The sequence below is a fragment of the Pygoscelis adeliae genome, unplaced genomic scaffold, assembly GCF_000699105.1.
Source record: "Pygoscelis adeliae isolate BGI_AS28 unplaced genomic scaffold, ASM69910v1 Scaffold83, whole genome shotgun sequence".
NCBI classification, from domain to species: domain Eukaryota; kingdom Metazoa; phylum Chordata; class Aves; order Sphenisciformes; family Spheniscidae; genus Pygoscelis; species Pygoscelis adeliae.
In genome coordinates, this window is record NW_008824467.1 from 1,652,258 (window position 1) to 1,668,949 (window position 16,692).

A 16,692-nucleotide genomic window follows, 5' to 3' on the forward strand; every position below is an offset into this window, starting at 1 on the left:
GAAGAGCGAGGGCCTCTCCTGCCCGTGGTCGTTTGTTTCTAGAGGGAGTTGCAGAGCAGGGGTGGATTGCGGCTATTCAGTGGAGCTGAGTGGCCAGGAGCAGGTATGGAGGACAGCAACGTGGCATTCACGTGGTAAATTTATGGAAGTTTTTAGTGTGAGAATAGTGCTATGGCGCTAACCTATCCCTTTTGCATATTAGGATTCAGTTAGCCCTTGATGTCCAGTGAGGCTGATGGGGTCGGACAGCCCTCACAGCCTTTGTTTAATATTGTTGATAGTAGTAGTATCTAAGATGAAAGAAGATATATGAATATATGATGAATGCCTCCCTTATAACTGTTCTTCATGGAGCATCCTTCGTCATATGAAGGAAAGTTTCTGCTCACTTTTTTTTTTTTTGTTTAGGCAGCACATACACTTTTCCTGGACAGTAACTTTAAGCAACTCAACATACCATATTGGGACCAAACTATGGCAGGATATAAACTTCCTGTGAAAGTGGTATTCTGTAGTGCAGTACTATCCACTAGAGAAGTCTTGAGTTGGATGCAGAAGCTTTTCTGTGGCATTTGTTTTGGGGTTTTGGTTTTCCTGACTTTTTCTTTGACATGCTTCTTCATGTAGGCTAGTTTGGAGGATTATGAAGAAACAGTAAAGAAGGCTAAAGAGGCGTGGAAGGTCTGGGCTGATGTAAGTTAACAGAGACTTATCTTTTATAAGCTATCTCTGGCAGGTGAAGGCCATTAAATTACCCTGTGAGGTGGAGGTATAAAAACATGTTCATACTGTGTATGTTGCATTAAAGCAAAAATCTGCAATGAAGACCTTGGGAAATAAACCCAGACAACTTGCGCACATTACCATCGAGGTACAAAGATGAGGACATTGACTTGTGGAAAATGTTTGTTTTGAAAAGCCTGGCAAATTTACCCAGGTTTGTGCCTGTAAACCATTGCCAAGGGGTCTGCTGAAGTTCAGAAACCTTGTAGTGAGCAAATTATCCCTGTGGGTGTGTTTAACTTCCTGTTGCCACACGCCTTCTCCTGCAAGAAGTCTGCAGAATATTTGGATACCTAACTTGTGGTGATAATCTTGTTCTCATGGGGTGAGGAAGACTCCTGGCTTTGAGTGTTCTTTTTATGTTCACCAGCTGTCCTGGTATTTCACAAAACAGCTACATTATTCCAAAACTTCAGTGTTACGTTGCTGTGTCAGACAATAGCTAAGCTATTTTTCCTTAGCAAGCTGTAGTTCTCAGTGTCCCTGTACAAGCTGTGTCCAGCCAGCATCCATTCTCTTGCTGGCTGTGCCAGACTTGGTTTTTATAATTCCCTGCCACTTCTTTGATACAAGCTGAAACGTGAATTTTGTAAGGTATTGGGCATTTTGTATTTTATCCAACAAAGTAGTTTGCCTTGCCCGAAGAGAACAACGTTTGGGACAAACACAACAGCTTCCTCAGGATATGTTAGTACGTGGTCTTTTGTTACAATTTGTGAATACGACATTGGTGAGTGCATGCCAGCTCCTAATGTGTTTGGAAATAATCTGAAAACAGTCTTAACTGATAACAAAGAATGAACAGATCAAATGCTTTAAAGCCTCGTCTCAAAGCTGTTTGGTTTTAGTTTGTGAACTTTGGGGTTTTTTAATGAGCTTATCTGAAAGATTTTGCCTGTAAAGAGATATGCTTGCGTGGTTTATGTATTCCTCACTTCTGTATTCGTCTTTCCAGCTGCCTGTTCATCAGCAGTTTCTAATCCTGTAAATCCTGTTACATGGCATATGGTTTATTACTGGTCCTGGCTATTGATTATTATCTAACATACTGATACCACATTAAAAAAAAAATCTAGTAATATTTGGTATACGGGTTTAATTTTTCCATGATTGAGGCTTCTGTGTGTCTTAGCATCTGCTAACAAAATAAATGTCAGCAGCCATTGTCGTACTGAAACAAGAAGTTTGAAAATGTGATGTTAAGTACACTTCAAAAGCTCAGAAACCAGGTATGTGTGCTTTTATAAAATATGCTTGTTTCTTGAGGTGCAGCTGATTGTTTGGGGGCATTGTGGGTAGTGTAGCTGAACAGAAGTAGCAGAACTAATAATCTGAATGTTTCTGGCAATATTCAGTGGAACTGAAGTTTTGAACAGACGTAAATGTGTGCAGTGTTATCAGTGTCTGTGAGGCAGGAAACAGTTTCTTGTAAAGCAGTGCGCATGATAAAAATGAACGAGTAACAATGCCTTGGGAAGATAGGGGAAAAAGCACGGCTGTCAGTGACTTCTTACTGCAGGGGTAGAAAACTAGCAGTATATATGCAGCAGAAGTCACAGATGTTCAATCTCAAATAGATTCTCCTGTTTTCTTTTGTTTTGACTAGATCCCTGCACCTAAGCGTGGAGAAATAGTGCGACAGATTGGTGATGCCCTGAGACAAAAAATCAAAGTTCTAGGAAGCTTGGTAAGGTGTTTTAAGAAGCAGCTTAACTTCGCTGGGGGGAGGGGCAGGTAGGAGGGTGTGTGTCAAAACTGTTTTTCTTGGTTTTTAACGTACCACTCTGCAATACTAACCTTAATAATTGTTAAAATGCTGTTAGTTCTGTTAGCTTGCCTAAAGAAATTTTAATTAAAAGGAAAAGAAAAAAAAAAGTAAGATTGCATTCGGGCATCCTACACTGAAAATTATAATATATAACAGGAAAAGAAAGTGTAATTCATGCTGAGCCTGTACTCTGGCCTGGAGGAGCGTTAAAACTGTTGCCCCGCTGTTTTCCCACTTGTCTGTCAGGTAGGGCACTGTCTGATGCTAAAAGTGTCCTGAAAAAGACCTTCCTCTAATACAGAGCTTTTAACCTTGAGCTCTTTCTGGTGATCTGCAGGATTTTGCAAACTGACGTGGAGGTATAAGACTTCAGAAGGTGAAATGGTCTTAATGAGATCTTCTTGCAGTGCTGTGCAGGACATAAAGGTTGAAGGACCACTCCTTTAAAACACCTGCTAGTTGCTAGGGAAGAAAAGGAGACAGGTGGGGAACTTGCCACTTCCCTTTTACAGGGCTTGCCTATACGTGCTGCTATTCAGAAATGGCTGTCAGTGAATAACTCCATGTGTAGTCAAGCCCATATTGTTAACCCACAAAACCTTGTTCTGCTTCAGTTTCCCTTGATGTTGTCTCCTCAGCAGTTTCTGTGGTGGAATTAGAGTGCTAATGTGCTTTTATATTCAGAAATGGTACAGCTTCCCTGGTGAGTGTGGACAGACAGAAGTTTGCTGTATGTTCCTTGGACAAAACTTGTTGCCTATTGCCAGAGCATTTTTCTAGTTTTCCCAAACAGATAAGTTGTCTGTTCAGCTCTTCCAGATTAGGGGATGAAACTTCGGGGTGAAAGCTGTGCCATAGGTATTCAGGTTTTAGGACTTTTCCTGGCTTTAGGATATGTAAAAGGGAATGGTATGGCAACCCACCGTTTCATATGCCATTGGAAATTTCCAGCCTTGCCTCACAATGTCCTTGTCAAGTATCCAGATGTATCTCTACTGCGCTTAAAGACTCACCACTGTGTTTCTTAGTAAATATGTCTGATGCCCCTCCCCCTCCATTTCTGGTCACAGATAGGGGCTATTCCTTCTGTCTCGAGATGACCACAGGCATCATAGAAATACCTAGAAATACATTTAATCACCTTTATTTTAACCTTTGCATGGGGAATAAAATCTTGTGGCAATCCTTTGAACCTGATTCCTCACTGAACAGCTTTTTCAAAGTACAGCCATCAATCTAAAGTGGTAGGTGATATCTGCATGAAAGTCGCACCAAGATATCAGAGCATGACTGTAAAATTGAGTGGGGGTAAATGGGTGACTTCTCAGTTTCTAAATTAGTGAATTTTCTCACTTTTGGAGGAAAATGTCTTCAAATACCAGCTTATTCTCACTGATAATCTATATGTCTGCTGTGTACACCTAACATGCTTTTAACAGAAGGACATAGTTTAGGACTGACTTCAGCTAAAAAAAAAAAAAAACTCCGAAACATCCCAGGTTACTAAAATACTAAAGATGTGTAGACATTTTCAGCAGTGTCTGAAAATGGAATCTCTGAAACTCACTTTCAGATGTTGTAAAATGAGCAGTTTGCTTATGCCTATGAACCTCATGACTGTTGGATATTCCTTTCAGTAGATTGTTTTTAATTTTCTCCGTTCATTAATTTCCTCTTCTAATGTCCTCCTATTGTATGGAAATGTGACTCCTCTCTAGTTGTCTATTGTGTTCTTTCTTTAAGCTGTGAATAACTCAGGAAGAGGCAAATCTCTTCTAATGGAAGAATGTGTATTAAATCTTACTTGGCGTACAGATATACCTGACATCAGAGAGAGACAAAATGTATTGGGGATACAAGGGAATTTTTTAAGAAAGAATTTTGTCTTGCTTTTAATTTTATCAGGTCTCTTTGGAAATGGGAAAGATTTTTGTCGAGGGCGTTGGGGAAGTGCAGGAGTATGTTGATGTCTGCGACTATGCTGTTGGTTTGTCCCGAATGATTGGTGGACCTATTTTGCCTTCAGAAAGTAAGTATGTGGTTTGTGTGTTGTGGGTTTTTTTGTACAAATGAAGAGATGGAGTTCTATCTTAAATATACAGCGATGTAGTGCAGCAAAATCTCTGTACTGTGAGTTATTTAGGGAGCGTGTTATCTAGGAATAGATGTGCTGGTAGGCACTAGCGCCACCTAATGAAGTATCTAGCCTGTGGCGTATAGCAAGAGAGGCAGCAGATTTTCTCTCCATTCTTTGAAGCATCAGATTCTCTTCGATGTCTTTGTTAATGGAGGTGCCTAGAGGAAAGTATGTAAAAAGTTCAGCAGTGTACTTAGAAATGAGAGACTTTTTTGTCAGTTATTGATTAGCAAACAATCATCATTGTGTTAACTGAATAGTTAAAATAGTAAAACTTCATGTTGTCATGTTATTAGGTTTTCCCACAATCTAGCTAATGTTGTTCCAATAAGCTGCAGAGCACATATAAAACAGTTCTCCACAAGCTAATGCTCTGCTGGACAGAGGAGTGACGCTAGGCCCCTTGCTCACATGGTTTCCTTCTTAAAAAAAAAAAAACATTAAATGCATGCAAATTGCATTACATTGTGTCTTTGCTTTCAGGACCCGGCCATGCCCTTATAGAGCAGTGGAATCCTGTTGGGTTAGTAGGAATCATCACGGCCTTTAACTTCCCTGTAGCGGTTTATGGGTGGAACAGCGCAATTGCAATGATCTGTGGAAACGCTTGCCTCTGGTAAGATATAGCTCTCCAACGTGCTAACAGTATTTTAAAATTAGAGAGCTATTAGGCATGACATTTTTACAAAATGTCTGGTGTTTCTGTGTATTTGACTACAAGTGAACCTAAAAATAAATAGAAATTAAGCCTACATGAGATAGAATCAAAGAGCTTTGTTTTATTTTGTGGTAACCTCTTTTAAGAGGTATTGGGATGCAGATCTGTCCAGGACTTAGCCAAATGGCCTGTTAATAAAGAACCCAGCCTGAGGTCTTGCAGCAGTGGTAGCGGACAGTTAATATTTTCAGAATTGGTACAGCTAAAACTAAGAATCTAAATAAGCAACTGTACTTCCTCTCCCCACTCCCGCCTCACTTTTATCTACCTGCTTCACTCTAATGTCTGGCATAGCTCTTGTTCATGCAGATTTCGGTAGAAGCTCTGAATGCTTAGCTGTGGGAAGAAACACTTGAGTTCCTGTTCTAAAACACACCTGAAAACCAGCCTAACAAAAATGTGCTGCATTTGAGATACCATAAAAATTGCATATTTTAATTATTTCTTATTCTCAAAGAATTGAAAAGAAAATATTTTTTTTTTCTTTTTAGGAAGGGTGCTCCTACAACATCCCTCATTAGTGTTGCTGTTACAAAGTGAGTTCTGGTTTCTTTGCCTTTCTGTTTTGCTTTTTAAGCAACTTCTTTTCTGTTTGAATTAGTGCTTAGCAGTCAGAAGAACTGCTTTCCCCTTGTTAACTAAGAAGTAACAGTATATATAGGATGTTACCTATACTGTTGGCTAGTTTTTTCTGGGACCAGGGCTGTGCTTCTGCTGAAGTAGGGCTAGCTATGTGGTTTGCTTCTTTGCAGAAGATGAATTGCTCATGAAATTCAGCTTCCCTCAATCACGCACTCATGTTTCAGAATCATCCCTTTTTTTGGGAGTCTCAGGCCAACATCAGCACCCAGTTGCTTGGCACATTCTTCTGGCTGGCTGTGTAGACCTATATCCTGAAGATGCCTTCACACAGTCTTTAATATCCAAATTTAGTAACACCTTAGCATGTGTTTCCAGGGTTCAGAACTCATTCTTGATAAAAAGGAGAAGTCCAAAGAATAAATGTCATAGTGATGCTTACTCTAGGTTTATTGTTACTTTGCTTACTATATTAGCATTTTAAATACTTATCTATTGTGTGCTACAAATAACATTTATTTTTAAATGCTAAATATAAATAGGCCCCTTTAAAAGAACTAGTTAGCAAGTCTTGTAGCTTTAATATTAACTCCTGAGAACAATGGCCCCAAACTACTTACGAGTATTTTATATAAATCCATGATGTTATATAAATGTCTCTTTCTAATGGTGGAAGACTGTATGGCCAAGGTTTTTACACACTGATCTAATGCTTGTCTGTGCCAGTTGTGTGGGCACATAATGAATATATTTTAGAGTCTTACTTTTATGTGAGCTATGATTGTGACACCAAAGTCCTTGATGAGAGAAGTGTGTTAAGTGTTGTACAAACTATGTGTCAATTAACTGTAAGACTGCAGCTTTTTAAAAACCTATAGCTTCTTCAGGTGCACGGTCAGACAGTTTTAATGATTCATTCCCTATTATATGCACCTGTCAGAAATCTCTGAAATTTTTACATCTTTGATTCTAGGATAATTGCCAAAGTCTTGGAGGATAACAAAGTGCCTGGAGCAATCTGTTCTCTGGTTTGTGGTGGAGCAGACATTGGGTACGTAACAGTTCTTGTGTTTTGTGAAGATGTATAGAGGATAAAGAATATTCTTTGGGATACTTGTAAAGTTATTCTGATCTCCAGGAGTTCCCAGTACATGCACATACCTGTTGCCATCATTTTTATAGAATCATAGAATAGTTCGGGTTGGAACAACTGGTCTGAAACTCTGGCTTTGCTGTAGACATAATATGTATTTCTACTTGCTGTTGTGAGATCGTGGGGCTAAAAAATAACTTACCAGATATTTAATGAAGAGACATGACTAAGTTTATATTCTACTTCTGCATGTGCTTACACCCAAAGAATACAGCTAATACAAAATTCCACTCATCATGTTCTTAAGAGTTTTCACTTTCTAGCCCATTGGCCTTTTGGACCACTTGTGGAGAATACTTCCCCATTTTCCATGCTCACATAGGACTCTGCACTTGCTCATAGGCGCATACCTGTGCTTGGAAGCTGTACAAATCAAATTGTTTTGTTGGATTATTACGATGTGGAAATTCCCAGTACAAATGTATATTCAGATGTATCTTTTGAGCATTTCAAGAGAAGACAAAAGAGATAGTAAGCATTAAAAAAAGTCATAGGTGTGCATATTTTCTTAGGGAACATAACCATTGGAGCTGATCTCACTACGTACTTCAGAGTGAATTTCAAAATTAGTACAGGTGATGCTCTTATGGTCTGAAAAGGGGGAAGGAAACAGCCTTGTTCCTCTTTTCTGACTAAGAAGCAGCTTTCCTGCTGTCTGCTCAGTCACTTATCTGATATTTTCAAATAAGTGGCTCTGACTTTAAAAGATCTCCGTGGTTGAAGCTGGTTTATGTGGGCGGTGCAAGTACCTTTACCAGCTGTCTGCTCTTCCATTGAACGTGGTGGTATGTCTCCCATTGTGCAGGACAGCAATGGCGAGAGATGAGCGAATGGACCTGTTGTCCTTCACTGGCAGCACGAAAGTGGGCAAGCAGGTAGCGCTCATGGTTCAGGAGAGATTTGGTGAGTGTGTGGGGTCTCTGCCACTTCATTTCTTTCTGTGGTTGGAAAAGGCAGGGGAGCCCCATAGGATTTAAAAGTAACAGCTTGTTTCACTTATCTCGTGTTAGCTTTTTTTTTTAACTTGGTGGAAATGGGATGTTGAAACTGCTCAGAGCTAGATACTGCATTTTTCCGTTAGTTTTGTCACACAACTCAGTGTTTTTTCCAGGGTATGCATGAATCCATGATCCTACAGTTAATTCTGCAGGGCGGTTCCATGAATATAATTGTATGGAGATTGTCAAGATGAACGGCCAGGGCCTATGGTGTTTTGGCAATGTGTTCATGGAGAAATGCCCCCTCACCTTTTACTCCTTATAAATGTAGGAGAAAAGTTAGGATTTTTGAGGTAGTGTTTTTGTTGCAAATAATTAAAAGTGTACAGGCATGAGTCCATGCACAGCTGCTGGATTCTAACTTTTTAGTTTTAAACAGAAAACCTTGTGAGAAGGATTTTCTCATTTTGTACATTTGAAGTTCATAGGAGTGTAAAAACAAACAAACAAAAAATCAGATTGCAAAGGTTCATCCAGAAGTAGATGGTGATTCCTCCTCTCAGATGTGAGATAAAACAGTTACCAGAGAAATAAATAAACCTGGTTAAATTTTATGTATGCATTTTGATCTCCGTAGCACCTCCTCCTCTTCTTTGTCTGCATGATACTATTTATGCTGCAACTTTTTCTGTTTTCATCTTTTCCTTTCCAGTGCTATTTTGGCCTATTTTTTTAAGCTTCTTTCTGCCCTAGCTGCTCTCCAGGTATCTTTCTTCACAATATGTGACAGATGTAGCACTGAGTGTAATTTTCTGCTTTGGCTAGATGATTAGTACAGTGATGCCTAAAACTTTCTGTCTATCAAGAAAAATATGTTTAATGAAACTTAGCTTTAGTTAGGTGTGAGCTCACTGAATGAGGTGCAGTGAATACATGTATGCATGACATAACTTGTTTTGTGTGGTTTTATTAGGTCGAAGTCTGCTGGAACTGGGAGGAAACAATGCCATTATTGGTAATATGCACTGTAGAAATTTAGTCCCATAGTTGATGTTTGGAAGTTAGTATACAAATGTTTGTAGCAAATTGTCTGGTTTTTTTCTTTTTTTTTTTTCCCCCACACTGGGGGTTTGAAAAGTATGTAGTAGAATGTTGGTTTTTTTCTGTCTTCAATATTGTGGAGGGCGTGGTGTTTTAGATAAAAAATGAAAGTTCAAGCTCTTACATGTATTTGCCATTGACGTGAAGAAGGGAATGGGAGGAGCAGGAAGCTCCGGTACTGGGATGTGGACAATGCTAAATAAATTTATTTTAGGATAGTTCTAATCTTGTGAACACCACATTTTTAGCATTTTAGAATGTAAGTACGAAGCATGCAGGTATTTATTTCAGTAGCACATTTTACAGGTTTAAGTAGCTTAGGGTATGATCTAGTTCCCAAATAAACATAACATAAATACTGTGAAGCTGAGCAATGTGGCAGAAAGAAAATACAAGCTAGATAAATATCTAAATTGCTGTCCTGTTGTGTTGTAGCCTTCTGTTTCACCTTTCTCATATTATGAACAAATGCCTATCTAGAATAGTAAGCTCTTTTGAAAACCACATTTGGGCAGGTCTTTCTTTTTTCCTGTGCTGCTTTGCAGCCAGTAGCACAAAATTGCTTTATACTTAGAAAATTGTTTCCTTTTTCATACGAAGGTCCTGCTTTTTCTGGAATTGGCTTTGAATGATGGCATAAACATTGTTTGGTTGGACTTTGTCCCAAATTTAATAATAATTTTGGATACTTAGAGAATTCTGTGGGACTGGTTAAGCTGAGTGTCATTTTGGGGATCCTTTGAGGCTTACACATACTAGCTTTGCTTTAACATCCCAATGTCTTCTAGCCAGATGAATTTGTTCAGCTCATTTATATTCTACATTATTGTGTACCTGTGCGTTTTAGCTACTTTTTTTGTATGCCATCTGGATATACTTTACCATTGTTTCTTTATGCTGCTAGACGTCTTCTCATTGAGAGAAGGACAACGTGATGAAACGGGAAGAAATTGCTTGTAGTTTCTTGAATTAAAGTGAAGCTGAGGTTCTTTGCAAGCTTTATTGCAAAAGGCTCTCTTCAGTTGTTCAGACCTTCATTTATGTCCAATTGCATGTGTCTAATTCCAGGTGTGAAAGTAATAGGAGTTTTGAGGTGTTTCTGTATATCTTAGTGTGCTATGCTAGTGTGACTATTCCTAATGGTTCTTGACCAACCTGTTAGTTTATTATATTGTTTAGTGTCTTAAGTCTTGTGAACTGCCTGTTTACTTCAGTAACATGCTGATGTTTTGATTTTTGTTAAGTGTTTGAAGATGCAGATCTGAACCTAGTCATCCCATCTGCTCTATTTGCCGCTGTGGGAACAGCGGGTCAGAGGTGCACAACTGCTAGAAGGCTGGTGAGTAAATGTGTTTTGTCTGGTTTGGGTAGCTCTGAATTTAAACTTAATTCCAAATCAGCTCAGAAAATGCCTAACAATTCCTAATATTATGGAAAGCAAAAAATAATCTTTGAAACACATTTTTACTTTGTCAAAAATCAGTATGATGGGAAAATAAGATGGTAATTTGTCATTCCACTATAATTCTAGCTCTAGAGTTTCTTTGTATGTGTTTCTAAATGTACCTGGTACTAAAACTCGGGAGAATAAAACTTACCATACTTCCTGTATTTCTCTGTGTTTTCATTGCCAGAGCTTCTTTGCTTGTGCCTGCTACAAGTTTTGGTGCAGGGTTTTGATTTCAGCAAAGCAAGGGTGTGTGTGTTGCTTGCTTTATTATTAATTTTTAATCAGTCATTTTCAACAAGTTTAAAGGTGTTATAATGTCAGCCTGTGTCAGTATAGTCTTTTCAGAGTTGGGTTGATTGTGTAAACATTCATCAAAATTGATGCGGATTAACTTTGGGTGTATAGGAAGGGCAGTGATTCCTCAAATTATAGCAATAAAAATCACTTGAGTATTAGTCCTAAAACACTTAACTGAAGAGTTTACAGAACACATTGATACCATTGATCTGAGATGAGGTAAAATTAAAACAGGTTTTTTTTCTTTGCTTATTTTAAATCTTCATTTCATGGTCTTGGTGCTGTTTCGAGGCCTTTCTCATGTGTTTATTTTAAGCTTTGGGATTTGCTGAATATGAGCAACACTATCTCCGCACTTCATTCAGCCCTATTCAAAGTGCAGTAGTACTTCAGGAACAGTTACATAGGCTGAGCTGTCTTACAACCTTCCTGCCTTGTTTTGTTTAGTTCCTCCATGAAAGCATCCATGATGAGGTGGTGGCAAAGCTTGCTAAGGCCTATGCCCAGGTCCGCATCGGTGATCCGTGGGATTGTAAGTTGCTATTTCCAACTCAGTGGTTTAGGAGACAAGTTTCTGTTTGTTTCTTTCTGTTTAAATTCCAAAGAGATTATAGATCAAAGCTTTTTTATTTTAGCAGTTTACCAGGGAGTGAGGATAGCTGGTTTCATTTAGAATACAAACTCTGAAAGGGAAATGAAGAATCCGGCTAATACTGCGTGTCTTTGACAATGAAATAATTACTCCCAAAATGTAACAATAAGAATATTTGCAATCGTATATGGTTTTGCTGAAAGTATGTCTTTGGAACTTTTGTTTTTAGCTGACACTCTGTATGGGCCTCTTCATACCAAAGAAGCAGTGAAAATGTTCCTTGGTGCAGTAGAACAAGCAAAACAACAGGGTGGCTCCGTGGTCTATGGTGGAAAGGTGACTTACTTGTATTCTCCCTGCTACACTTAGTGCTGTAGGAAAAAAATACAGTAACATGGTGGCTTAGGCCAAGAGTGTACCTCAGTTTGTCCTGTCAGCCATTACAGGATGTTAAGTTAGTCAGTCTGAGGATGTTTGAATTGCAATCCTGTCTTCAGGGTAAAGATGGGTCTACTTAGAAGCTACCTTCTCCTCCAAGAAATAGCTAAGAGTTTTTGGCTGTTCCTTGCACTACTCCCTAGTTGCAGGGGATGGTGAAAATGCAAACAGCAATGTAAATGGTGGATATCAAACACATAACAAAGAAAAATTGCTGTTCTGTCCCTGAATTCACAATATCAAACTTCAGGAAATACTGAAGATTCAAGAGAGCTGCTTGCACATCTTCATCATATGGGATGTTTAATTCTCATAGACTTAGCGTTCTGGCAGTTCTTGTCTTTCACTGGCACCTTCTTTATTCCTAATACCTTTAAAGTTCTAATCAGTGTAAAAGAAGGAGAAAGGAAGTGTTTTTGGTCAGCTGCTAGACTTTGAGATTTGATTACCTGCTTAGTAGACTAAGTTATGCTTCTGTATTTTAAATATTTAAATGAGTAAAATTTAAGTTATCTACTCAGATGACCTGACCTTCTGATTGCTAGGCACAACTGTAGTAATTGGACCATGAAGGATTCCCTTCCTACACTAGTACTAAGCACGATGCTGGTTTGAACTTACTCAGTTGTTTCTTCTTTAATGTGTTTTGAAGGTTATAAATCGCCCTGGAAACTATGTTGAACCAACCATTGTGACTGGCCTTCCTCATAACGCACCCATTGTCCATACTGAGACATTTGCCCCCATACTGTATGTGCTGAAATTTAAGGTAAAATAACAACGGGGAATTGGTTAGGTGTCAAGGATGCTAACAGAAGAGTCAGGAGAGAAATTTTAGATGTATGTCATGTTCATGTAATTGTCCCGGCACTTGAAGAAGTGGTAATTGTTGTTCTGCACTGTGGGATATCCACTGTAATAGCTTACTTCACTGTGCAGCTACATTTTCTATGAAGATCACTGAAGTTAAGATGAGAGTCTGTATAGGAATAGATTTTTGTTGTTCACGTCAACCTGCTCAAAAGCAGGTTGTGTGTTCTGTGCAGTGGTGGGGGTATCCTATCCCCGACTTGGTGCACGTGTATTTGCCAAGTGGCATTTAGTTTATTTGCATTATGGCTGTGGTATGTTGGGTTTTTCCTCACAGTGCTTCTTTGTAACTGCTTAGCTTTGAATGGTCATGGTTTAACCATTGTCACATCCTCCTTTTAGGAGGAAGAGGAGGTTTTTGCCTGGAATAATGAAGTAAAACAAGGTCTTTCCAGCAGTATCTTTACCAAGGATTTGGGAAGGATTTTCCGCTGGCTTGGGTATAATTTAAATTATTTTTCTACCTTCCTGAAGCATAAGATCAGTCTTTCATGTCTTTTATAAACCTACGCACAATGTTAGTTGAGCATTTTATATCCCTCATTTTAGAGAAGGAGCCTTTCCTGATCCTGAGGAGTAATTGTGTCTTACCTTTTTGTAGGCCAAAGGGATCTGACTGTGGCATTGTGAATGTCAACATCCCAACCAGTGGGGCTGAGATTGGAGGTGCTTTTGGTATGTTACTTATGCTTTTTTCTTTATCATTTAAACGATGAAATCCTCTAGGATCAGGTCTAGAGACTTGGTATTATTCCTCAGGCTTCATTTTTTTTAAAGCTGGGAGGATTTTTTTTTCTAATGACTCTGGAAGAGAATAAAGCATTACCACTGTAAAACTAGTATAATTTAGGTCTCCTTGTCTTATTTTTCAAGGTTTTAATCAGTCCATTTAAATGACTAAATCTGAAGAAATCAAATGAAGTTAATTTTGAATTATACTGCTTTAGCAGAAAACAGAAATTAACTAGAGGTAGTTGGATTCAGCTTTCAAAAATAGCTGTGTTGTTTTTTAAATACTCCATGTATCATTTCCCCTCCCCCATCAAGGGAATGTAACTCAGAAGTATGTTCTGAATGTGTTTAGAGATGCGGCTGAGTGGAAAACTGTTTAAAACAGTTTTAATTAAAACAGTCGTGAGCATTTTTGTTGTGTATGTTTGCATGTGTATATATAAATTACAGTATAAAGTATTTTTGTAAGAAAGTCTTTAAATACATTTTTGCCTTTATTTCTCTTTTTTGTATATACTGAATGAAGTGAGGGGAGGGAAGAAGAAATATTCACCTTACTATTTAAACAGTACAAGAACCAGCACATTCTTGTAATCGTGTCTCATGTTAAAACAAAATACCTTAAGGTCCTCTGGTGCCAGCATGATGAGACTTTCAACTCCAGGCAGATGTTTTTTGGATCAAGCATGAGGAGAGAGCTAGCTGTGTGAGTTGTATGTGGTGGTGTTCTGGAAATTATTTCAGATACAGAACAAGGGCAAAGGAATTGTTTTTCCCATGAGTTTTCATAAAATGTCTCACCTGGAGTTAGTCCAGATTCCCATGCTCAAAAAAAATCTCAAGTTTTCATTTATAACCTTTTTTCCTACAGGTGGTGAAAAGCACACTGGTGGGGGAAGAGAATCTGGAAGTGATTCATGGAAACTTTATATGAGACGGTCTACTTGGTAAAGCAGTCTTTTTAAATTCCAAATAATTGTAAATTAGAGGTAAACTTGCAAAAGTTCAAAACATAAGTCCTTGACTACAGGAGGTTATCTTTGCTAAATGTGAGCTAACCATGTATGAGTGTAATTGCCTTTTCTTCATGCAAGAATGTACATGTGTTCCTAGTAGACGATGATTTGAAAGGTCTAGATAAAGACCTTTCTTTAATCACTGTTCCTCAAAAGGAAAAAAGAAACCAAACCTGTTTTTTTTCCCCTCTTGCCTGATTTTAAACTTGGCTAAAAATTAAATTACTGAAACTTGTCAGGAAATACATGGAAGTGGAAACCACAGTGAGAGGGCCACTACTGCCAGTGGTGGGTGATTTAGCTACATGTTGGGTATCTATCCATAAATCCCCTGACAGGCTGTAGTAGTTGACCATTCCCACTCTCTGCTGGCCTCCCTAGCTTTTACCTGTGCTAACTTTGGTTTCCATGCAAAGGCTTATGAATGCAAGAAATCCCACCTTGATTTTTCTGTATGGACATTCTCTTATTAAGAGCTTAAATAGAGAATTATACTTTACTTTCTCCTTGATCTATCAAGAGAGAGATAATGGGGAATATGATCTTCCCCTGTACGTAGTTACTATATTGAAAACTGGACTAAAGTCAGTTCATAACTTTAAATAGACAAACTGCTTACAGAAGTCTTTGGCATACGTGTGACAGAAATCAGAAGCCTTGTACATAGGAAATGGACTGCATAATCTGTCTTAGTGGTCAAGTCTGGTCTCTAAATACTTGTTTCTCTTCCAGTACAATCAACTACAGCAAGGATTTACCTTTGGCTCAAGGCATCAAGTTTCAGTAACAGCCTTATGAACGGCCGTGCCACGAACTCTCCTAGCATTTCAGAACCAAGCACCTTCTAAGCCTCATGGTGAAGAAAATTAATTATCTGAAACTTACATGCAGCAAGGATACTAATTCTGTCAAAAAATCAGCTACTTTAAAATTGCTTCACTTTCAATGTATGAATTACTACTTCTGTCTTCAAATGAGAAGTATGTGGTCGTTGGGAAGAAGGGAGGGTGACTGAAACTAACAAACTTGGATTCGGGTGGCCTGGATAATCTTCTGTTGCCTTATCGCTATATTTCAGTATCAACACTGTCTGTATCCCCTGCTTCCCCACCATTCACTGATACTTCCAGCTAGTAGGTCTGTGCTTCAAACTACATGCTGGGTTTCCTACAGATACTGGTGCTATGGGGGGTGGGCAGTACAGGGCTATTTTTCAATGTATAAATAAAGGTAGATTTTGTGAGATACCTTGGGCTTCCAGGTTTTTGCATTCATTGTTTTGGAGCAGGAACACTCAGCTGACTGTCCATTTTCACACACTGAGCTGCTAGGTGGGAGAAGTATCACTGGGTTGAAAGGACCGCTTTAGTTTTCCTGCCTCTCCTTCACAAAGGAGACTTGCACCCTGTGTGTTGGGAGATGAGAGGTAAGACGAAGGGCTGCTGCAGTCTCTCGGAACCTCCTCTTAATGCTAGGAGGAGTGACAGCCCTTGTGACACGCTACAACCAAACCAGCTGAAGAACTGGAGATGCAGCCAGGAGGGAATACTCTTCCAGAGGGGATTTGCCGGGGAAAGGAAAGTTGTATATGTGTGTTTCACCTTAGGTGGGGGTTTCTCATGGCCACTGAAGACTACAGCCATCAGCAGCTCATTTAGGAGCCTTGCTCAGAGTCCAGGATGAGAAAAGGCATGGTGTTACTAGGCTGATTACAGCTTTCCACAGAGTAACTTCTGAGGTTTTTAATGTACCACTTCTGGAGGAGTTTCCTTTTCCTCTCAATCTTATGTACCAAATTTCCACAATCTGAACATGGCAGAGCTGTTCATTTTGGGCTCAGATTCTAGGACTCTGGCTTTTGATTTATTTTGACACTAAGATCTTATAATAGCAATGTCATCCAAATGGTGTTAAAGGTCCAACATACTGCCATGATAGCTGGTCGTCTTCCACCTTAATGTCTAGTTTTAAAATACATAGTGTTTTGAATTTTACATCTGGATTACAGAAAGTATTTTGGGTGTCACTTCCTACAGAACAAACAGTAGGCAGCCGAAGTTTTTTTCCTATTGAGTCTCTTACAGTCAGGTGAAGTCTGTCCTGTAGTTCTTCGTGCTTGG

General features: G+C 38.9%; 1 protein-coding gene across 1 annotated transcript in view; it reads left to right on the plus strand.

The window, feature by feature from the left end:
* The window catches only part of ALDH7A1 (aldehyde dehydrogenase 7 family, member A1), a 31,954-nt gene extending 16,135 nt beyond the window's left edge, over nt 1-15,819 (plus strand). Inside the window, exons 2-17 of the mRNA XM_009321114.1 lie at nt 628-693; nt 2,390-2,470; nt 4,457-4,580; nt 5,172-5,304; nt 5,898-5,942; nt 6,959-7,036; nt 7,944-8,041; nt 9,050-9,091; nt 10,422-10,516; nt 11,372-11,456; nt 11,746-11,852; nt 12,607-12,723; nt 13,167-13,264; nt 13,426-13,499; nt 14,428-14,503; nt 15,305-15,819. Of these exons, the coding sequence (XP_009319389.1) occupies nt 628-693; nt 2,390-2,470; nt 4,457-4,580; nt 5,172-5,304; nt 5,898-5,942; nt 6,959-7,036; nt 7,944-8,041; nt 9,050-9,091; nt 10,422-10,516; nt 11,372-11,456; nt 11,746-11,852; nt 12,607-12,723; nt 13,167-13,264; nt 13,426-13,499; nt 14,428-14,503; nt 15,305-15,359 (1,374 nt within the window). The 3' untranslated portion in view covers nt 15,360-15,819. The remainder of the gene's footprint in view (nt 1-627; nt 694-2,389; nt 2,471-4,456; nt 4,581-5,171; nt 5,305-5,897; nt 5,943-6,958; nt 7,037-7,943; nt 8,042-9,049; nt 9,092-10,421; nt 10,517-11,371; nt 11,457-11,745; nt 11,853-12,606; nt 12,724-13,166; nt 13,265-13,425; nt 13,500-14,427; nt 14,504-15,304) is intronic.
* The last annotated feature ends 873 nt before the right edge of the window (nt 15,820-16,692 follow it).